The 8,692-nt window shown below is 43.3% G+C and overlaps 1 protein-coding gene across 1 annotated transcript; it reads left to right on the forward strand.

The window, feature by feature from the left end:
* Positions 1 to 321: 321 nt before the first annotated feature.
* LOC118425689 (protein bark beetle-like) lies at positions 322 to 8,669 on the forward strand. The gene is made up of 4 exons (XM_035834723.1): positions 322 to 591; positions 2,906 to 3,103; positions 4,162 to 4,318; positions 6,967 to 8,669. The coding sequence occupies exons 1-4, from the start codon at positions 346 to 348 to the stop codon at positions 8,655 to 8,657; spliced, it is 2,292 nt and encodes a 763-aa protein (XP_035690616.1). The 5' UTR covers positions 322 to 345; the 3' UTR covers positions 8,658 to 8,669.
* The last annotated feature ends 23 nt before the right edge of the window (positions 8,670 to 8,692 follow it).

Below are 8,692 nucleotides of genomic sequence, written 5' to 3' on the forward strand. Positions count from 1 at the left end.
GATTCTATCTGTGGAATTTTCTTCCTTATTGGAACGATATCACTGAGTCACCAGATTTACTTTAGAATTGCTTTGCTCAATAAATATTAACAATAGCAAACATGTCAAGTGGCAAATCTACGGAACTTTCTTCCTTGTTGGCACTGTTTCAAAGTCACAAAGAGTGGTGATTACATTTGCGGGGACCAAAGTGTCATTTGTGGAATGGATGGCAGCACGATCAAATTTGCCGAGGTTTGATTGCGATAAGTTGACACTCGGTAAACAAGTACGTTATGTCAAGGAGGTTAAAAACATTCACGCAATAGTCCAGCGCAGGTAACGAAGCCGTAGGCAGTCGTCACCATGGGGCCTCTGTGGTGGCGCGTTTTTCTGCTCTCCCTGCTGTTATCTGGATTATTGTCCGGTGCGGTTTCGGACGACATAGGTGGATCCTACTATCAAAACCACACTATCCGTCTGTTGGGAAGTCCGTACGACGTTACAAATGAAATCATCGTCGGTGAGTCGGCAACTCTGACGGTCGAGGCGGGGGTTCGGCTGTTCTTCCCGGAGGGGGTCGGCATGACCGTGCGGGGACGGCTGATAGCGGTGAGTGTTTTGCGAAATTTTTGATTGATGTAAGAATTTATTTGAAATGATACTAAGTTTGAAAGGGTGATCCGCATAGACTATCCCCTGTCACTACTACTTATGTCTTGATGATGTTTCTCTCAAATGGTCTGTACGTCCAATCTCGATCCGTGGCTCTTATGATTTTCTCTGCATTATCACCGATAATTTCCACCGTTCTTAAGGAGGGTCAGTGAAACCCACGTTAATATATATTGTTATATTACTAATGTAACTAATTGCCTTCGCCAGAATGGCAGAAGGTTATAGAAACGCGGTTTACCCAGGATTTTTGGGGTCTATATGTATAATTCAACAGCATGTAATTAAAAAAAGTTGTGGATGGATTTTGATGATATTTAGTAGGTGTGTAGCGGTTGTAAAAACAAGAAGGTCAAGTTCGAAAATGGTATACATGGCGTTTTCCTAATGGTCCCCAGGGAGCTTTGTACGTAAGTTGGTTTGTCTGTGAACAACATAGCTCGAAATTTTGTTGATGGATATCAATAATCTTTGATAGATAGGTTGGGGTCACAAACAGGAAGGTCAAATTTGAAAATGGTGTACTTGGCTTTTTCCTACTGGTCCCCATGGAGCTTTGTACGTAAGTGCGTTTAGCTGTAAACAACATAACTCAAGATGTTTTTGATGGATATTGATGATATTTAGTAGATAGGTTGGGGTCACAAACAAAAAGGTCAAGTTCGAAAATGGTGTTCCTGGCATTTTCCTACTGGTCACCGGGGTGCTTTGTACGTAAGCGCGTTTGGCTGTAAACAACATAACTCGAGATGTTGAAGATATGTATAGTGCTTCTAGGCGATGTTTAAATGACGATGGTTATTTATATGGTTGGTTGGTTGGTTGGTTGGTTGGTTGGTTGGTTGGTTGGTTGGTTGGTTGGTTGGTTGGTTGGTTGGTTGGTTGGTTGGTTGGTTGGTTGGTTGGTTGGTTGGTTGGTTGGTTGGTTGGTGGGTGTGTGGGTGTGTGGGTGTGTGGGTGGGTTTTCTAGGATGGAAACATATGAAATACACGTCCAGGATTTCTTTCCATATTTGTTGTGCGTAACTAAAGAAGTTGTAAATTTTTATGATATTTGGAATTTGGTTATGGTGGTGTTGTCAAAGTGATGGAAAATCAATCGACTATATGCCCCTTGGTGACTTTCCATGTCGCCTGACTACAATCGCGCTCCTAGCGACCGGCCTGACAGCTGCCGCCACCTCCGAACAGGTCATTAAACCCAGCCAGCTAGAGATTGTGTACACACAGGCTAGCTTTCCATGGTACTGAATAGCCTCCATGGCAGGCTCTCTGAGGCCTTTTTGGGGCTGATAAGACACTTTTGCTGGCCATTTCTATTTGTACTGGGTCGTTAATTGCTGGCCTTTTCTGACTGCCGGCCCCCCAAAAAGGCCAGCAATCAGCGACCCAGTAGAAATGGCCAGCAAAAGTGTATTATCAGCCAAAAAAAGGCCTTAGAGAGCCTGCCATGGAGGCTAGGTACTGCAGTAGGACTTCCAGTTTTGATATCTTGTGCCCTCGATATGGTAGATAGCCATTGGACTCGCTAAGACGTGGCTTTATTTTGGGCCGTAGCTGTTTATCTAAAGAATTTGTAAATGCTGTGCATCTAAAGCAGTGGAAGACGAAAATAAGCACATTTTATCTCCAAGTGTTCATTTAACCACACCGAAAGAACCACATTGTTTAAAGAAATCACAATTATATTCCCCAGCTTTCCTACATTTACGGACTAACAGAAAGCAACTTTCCTCTTAAAATCACAAAGCCCACAACTAGTAGAAAAAGGGACTCTTTGCCTTCCTCTGCTTGCAAAAAAGAAGTCAAACCCAACCTATCTAGAACTAGTTAACACTATAGTAGTCGAGTAGTCTCTTCGTACAATAACTGTGATCAATATTTTTTTTTCATTTAATTGGTATAGACTGGATTTGCATATCAAAAACATGTGACATGATGGCTGCTTTTTGCCTTCAGTCTCCTAAAATCTGCTCCGAAATCCACTAAAATCTCCTTCAGAACCCACCATCAGCTTCTGTGGTGATTCGGGTACAAAGATAAGTATCTAAATTGTGTTTCACTGTAACTATTTCTATAATTTTGACCCCTCATTCCGATATTGCGCCCTGCTACTGTACCTGGATGGGAAAGCACTTGGAAGCACACTGTCATCTACGATACCTTAGATTCTTTGCAATCTAGATCTCTGCCAGATTTATCTCCGCTGCGCATTGATTTACTGTTCAATATCTACCCTCTCTATGTACAGGTGGGCACACCTGATGATAGAATCGTCTTCGACCGGAAGAGGAACCCTCCTGACGACCAAGCGAACAACGTGACACGTGACCACGACATCCGGCTGCTGGGTCCCACCGTGTTTGAAGGACGTGTTCAGGTCAAACGTAACGGGACGTGGGGTTCTCTATGCCTGTCAACAGGGTTATGGAGGAACTCAGAAGCAATTGTGAGTAGATTTTAGTGTCACTCGTGTGTTGAGAAATTAATGAATGTATGTTCCGCGACGTGACCTAACCCTTTGCCAAAATATGCAAACTTTTTCGAGTGATGTATATCGTTGTTTATTCTAGCCATTTGTTATCCAAATGAGGTCCTCATTTTAATGCATTTCATCAGTTGGTCATCTACTCTACCAAAATAACACGCGTTATCAAACGCATGACAGTCGCATCGCAAATCAATCTATTGTGGCATTAAATTCTCACGAGTTATACAGATGAGGCGCTGATTTGCATGATGTTCACTTTTGATTAACTTTCTTAATTCCCGATGCCGCAAGTGTGGAACTACTGTCATTAACCATTGTGCAAGTATAATATTTTCTCATGAATTATGAAAATCAGGTCTTTGTATAATCAAAGAATGCGGCGGGTTTATAATATTTCCTCATCATTGATGAAAATTTGATCCTGGTTTGCATAAGTTACATTTACTTGTGTCATTTACCTTATCTTGAGTCATCCTCTTCCAAAGTCTAAAAATGGCCACTGCAATTATTTGCAAGTCGCTAGGGGGGCCCAAACCTACCAAACTTTCTATTCCAACTAAAAAATCACACCACAACATCACCAGAACACGAAATATCAAGACTGGAAGTTCCTATGCAGCACCATAAAAAGCCGCTAGAAGACCTATTATCGAACGTGAACCTTTCCCGACCCCTACCCTCACGCCACATATCCCACGACCCATGACTGTTCCGACATACTATCCCGGTCCACCTTTCTCTGTCCTCCGCCAACAAACAAAATATCCATCCACAGCTTCTCGAGTTATGTTGCGCATACAAATATAAACGGCATCGAAAACTTAACCTTCTAATAAAAGGTAACAAATGCGATCAATACCCAAGCAAATGTTTACTAAGTTATATCCCTGAGTTTAAGTTTCCTTTTTATAGATCAATCTTTGCTCCACATACAGGTTTTGTAGGTGTTGAAAGCAGGCCAGATCTCAATATGCAACCAGTAATCAATAAAATAAAAAAATCTCAAAATCTTTCAGGTGGTCTGTCGACAACTGGGGTTCGAAACCGGGCGAGTGGAGAGCAAGTACCAGTTTGGCACAGGACGCATGGCTGTGTGTGACCTGGAGTGTCTGGGCAATGAGACCAACATCTACGAGTGCAACCACGACGATCTTGACTTACCACCTACATGTAGTGAGTATTGTTTTGTAAATTGAGATTTTATATCATCTTACCATTGGGTTATGAAAAATGCACACTTAAATCTACTTAAAGATTGTTTTCTAATCTTTCTGATATCGCACAAACTTTTTGCGACGCAATCTGTGAGGAGCAGGCATTTGCGCACGCTGGCGCCCACCACGAAAACGCAAGCGTAAAGCCTAGCTTACACATAACCGAATTTAGCTCCCGACTCTCTCCCGACTATGGTTAGGAGTGATTCAAGAGCTATGTCGGCTGTAGTCGACTGGCGTTCGGCTGAGTCGGCCGGTGTTCGGCTGCGCCATCCGAATTTTTTTTTGAAACGGCAGGTCTGGAATGGGTTGGTTGTTGGTCGGCTTGTGTTCGGCGAGGTTGGCTAATGTTCGGCTGGTGTTTGGGAGTAAGTTAGCAGTCAAATTTAAATCTTACCCACGCCATAAACTGCTGACTTACTACCAACTTGTTTCCAACCTACCAACGATTCATCCCAAAATCATAGACAAATCTCTGCTAACTCATTCCCAGGCAAAATGACTATTACCGGGACGTAGGCGAATCACCCCCGAAATTCACACGACCGACATCCAGCCCAAAACAAAAAGAACCATAAATGCCGTATTAGAGCTATCTGTGATCCAAATTTGATCTCTCGGTGATGTTTACAAAATAGAAGAAAGGATTATTTTGATTCAAAACAAAAATGACCCCCCTCCCCTTTTTTTTAATCGCTGATGATGTCCATTTCAAGTCGTGAGAGGGTCAGCAATCGGTTGGAAATCAGTCAGGAGTGATTGGGCAGTCTGTGGCTAGAGGTCGGCATGGTTGGGAATAGATTAGTTAGCATTCGGACACAGTCGGGAGTAAGTCAATTTACTGGTCGGGAGATGGTTACGACATGTTCGGGACATGTTTGGCGCTAAAAGTTAGGCATGGCCTAAAGCCCCGGTCACAAAGCGCGTACGATTCCTTGCGATTCCTTCCGATGCGCAGGATAAGCGCAGTGCGTCGTAAGTCGGGGGAGAATCGGAAGCAATGGTTTAAGTATATAAAGCCGTGGTCACAAAGCGCGTAGTGCATCGTACGATGAGGTCATAAGAGCGTGCCTGCGTCAATCGCAGTGAATCATAGTAAATCGGGGAGCGTCGTATGGCGAAAAATAGAGCTGAAATGGATTTTGAACATGTTCAAAATTTCGCTATCGTCGTAAGATTTTATTAGCCCCCATAGCAGACTTCATTACGGCAATTTTTGTCTACTGATGAGGTTATAGATTTATGAATTTTTAGCACGTTGTGATGGTTTCAGTTTTCCCTGATACTGTCGATATTGACGAAAAGGGAAAATATATCAGTCGCAGCTGCCACAGTCGCAACCATAGAACAGCGCGCCCCGCACAGACAATTGTTTGATCGCTACCATAATCATAATAACCATGGGGACAACTCGAACATAAAGGCAGGCTCTATGAGTCGGAAATATATATGATATAATGCTTAGGCCACACCAATTTAATTTCTTGGTTCACGGATTTTTTCATAAATAATATGGAGCGAGAGGGCGAAATGAAAATAAGAATAAAAATTGTAAAATGGTTGGGGTAAAGGTAAGGGCTAATCCAAAACATAAAGAATAAAAAGTTTTCAGCTTGAAAAAGTACAAAAACACTATTACTAAACAGTAACAGCACCTGTACCCACACTTTAAGGAGCTTATAATATAAAGGCCAATTTGCCACACCAGAAAGTTGGTGAATGGTTTCATTAATGGTGAAAATTTGCTGCGTGATAATTTTTTTCCAAAAAATAGGAGCGAGCGAATCCGTGAACCAAGGAATTAAATTTGTGTGGCCTTATGATATGATTTTTGTTGATAGCATATCATGATACGATCTACGAAAGAGCCTGACACGTAGAGCCTGCAAGCAGCCCGAGATAACCATACCAGTACTCACGCTTGATTTGAACTTTTGCTTGTAATACTCTTGTTGTCAAGGTCTTTTTTTATTTATTTTTACAGTTAAAGATATTATAGGAAGGTATTCAACAGCTATGTTCACATTATCTTGGTTAAAGAAGCACAAAAGCGGTCAGACGGCTATACAGAAGAGACACAAGTGAAAAATCGTGCGACGCTGGAAAAATTTTGAACATCATCCGATGCGTTGCGATGGCTGATTTTGCTTACGATTTTGCTGCGATTTACTGCGCTCATCGTACGATATGCGGAATATGCCATCGTACGATACGCGCTTTGTGACTGGGGCTTAAACTGGTTAGACTGCTCCCGCCGACCTGAGTTCGATACAGGTCGGTTGGTGTTCAGGAGCTAAATTCGGCTATGTGTAACCTAGGCATAAGAGAGGCTTAAGCTAGGCTTTAGTTACCCCCCCCCCCGATAATACCCGATGTAGATGTGAACTCAACGATTTTTAATACTTCGATTACATTATTGCTTATCGCGACACATTTGCATCCAACAAGTCGATTTTGAAACCTGGCCTCCGACAAGACAGTGCAAAGTATCTTGTTGAACGCAGAAAGTTTTTTTGTGACATCCACACCCTCGTTTAGACAAGGACCTCCTTGTTTAGATACTAATTACTAATTTCTAATAACTTCCTTTTCTTTGTAAAAAAAAAGGCCAAGGCCGAAACCGAAGAGACCTCGGTGTGGTATGTGAGGGAGTGAATCACAGAGATGGCGTCTATTGGGAAGCAATAGACATTCGTACAACCAATGAAGCTATGAAGTCCACATTAGACAATGTGGACATATTCCATGCCGGAGGTCGTGGAACAAATCCAAACGCAGAAAGAGCCGCTATTATTAGCGCAACGGTGCCCCCTCTGCTACACAACGTCAATATCCAGTACTCTGGAGACGCCGCTGTAAGAGTTGATAACCCAACGACTACTTTTCAAATGGAGAATTGCGACATCTCAGAGAATCAAGGGGTCGGGCTGATACTGAAGAATCCTTCAGCAAACGTGACCATTGTCTCCAGCACCTTCAGTAAGAATTTCCCAGTAGGAATGCAGGTGACCGGAGGACACACAGGATCAACCCTCCAGATCACTGACAGCACGTTTGAACAGAACAGTGGTGCCGGCCTGATGTTGTCTGAAGTCCCGATGAACGTGGACATACGTCAGTCAAACTTCAGTACAAACTCCCATTACGGACTCAGTGTCTTCACCACAACAAGTGTCAATCTTGTGACCGATAGTTGTCACTTCAATCGCAACGGTCTGGACGGTTTCCATGCCCGATATCTTGGCGTGTCGGGCGACAGACGCCGCACTGTCTTACGTGATGGTGGGGCAGAAGGTAACATTGGATGTGGGTTTGATCTGGAAATAGAATATCAGGAAGGCCAGAACATTGTGTCTCCACCGATTTCAGACCAAATCATCATAGACCAATACGACTTTGCTTCTAATGGAAACGGTGCAGTTAGGATAACCGTTGACAACTCTTACGAAGATCGTTTCCCGGTAGTCCAACTCACAGGTGGAGTTTATCAAGACAACATGGCGACGACTATCGAAGTTGGCGGGACTCGTGCGGAGGTTACAATCCAGGACAGTCAGTTTGACTCAAGTCAGTGCGGCAGTAAGTCGGTCATCCATGTACATGGGTACGACAAGGCAGTAAACATAACAGGGAGCAGGTTTGTTCGCAATGTCTGCAGACGGATGGTGCTATTCAACACGACAGATATGTCTGCTGACGTTCATCCTATTTTTGTGGAAGATAACATTTTTGAAAACAATGAGTATGAACCAAAGTCACTGGCTCACATCTCTGATCCGCTAAATGAGTACTGCACCATCGAAGTTGTGGGATCAGGAGAAGAACACACCATCACCCAAAATTCGTTCCTCAATGGTCCAACAGGTTTAGAACTTTGCAGCAGTGGTGGTTCTCATCCAGTGGTTATGAATCAGATTAGAGCAGAAATAAATTGGTGGGGAACATCAGATATCAATTCAATAAAAGAAAAGATATTTGACAACAATGACTGGTACAGTGGAGTTGAGATCAAGTTTTCCCCGTACCTAGACTCGCCTTCAGGCAGTCCAATAAGCACTGTAGACACAGAAATTATGACAGCCTCGTCGTTAGGCGGCCGTCTGAATGGAACATTGCACATAACCACCTCCGATAGCCCCGTCACCCTGACACGAGACCTCACGATCTTACCGGGCTCTGTTCTCAGTGTTGAAGCAGGAGTTGAGTTCCTTGTACAGGAACGTGTTGGTATCCTCAATATGGGGAAACTGGAGTTAGACGGACTAGTCAAGTCCTATAACATTCGATGTCAACCGTAAAACCGGGCCAAATCGGACAATTCCAGTTAGGTTAT

Source organism: Branchiostoma floridae, chromosome 11 (genome assembly GCF_000003815.2).
Source record: "Branchiostoma floridae strain S238N-H82 chromosome 11, Bfl_VNyyK, whole genome shotgun sequence".
Taxonomy (NCBI): domain Eukaryota; kingdom Metazoa; phylum Chordata; class Leptocardii; order Amphioxiformes; family Branchiostomatidae; genus Branchiostoma; species Branchiostoma floridae.

Bases quoted from the DNA above. Each gene is read 5' to 3' on its own strand.
- LOC118425689 (XM_035834723.1), top strand. From the start codon at position 346: ATGGGGCCTCTGTGGTGGCGCGTTTTTCTGCTCTCCCTGCTGTTATCT. The intron at 592-2,905 runs GTGAGTGTTTTG...CTCTATGTACAG, and splicing joins TGCGGGGACGGCTGATAGCG to GTGGGCACACCTGATGATAG. The intron at 4,319-6,966 runs GTGAGTATTGTT...GTAAAAAAAAAG, and splicing joins TGACTTACCACCTACATGTA to GCCAAGGCCGAAACCGAAGA.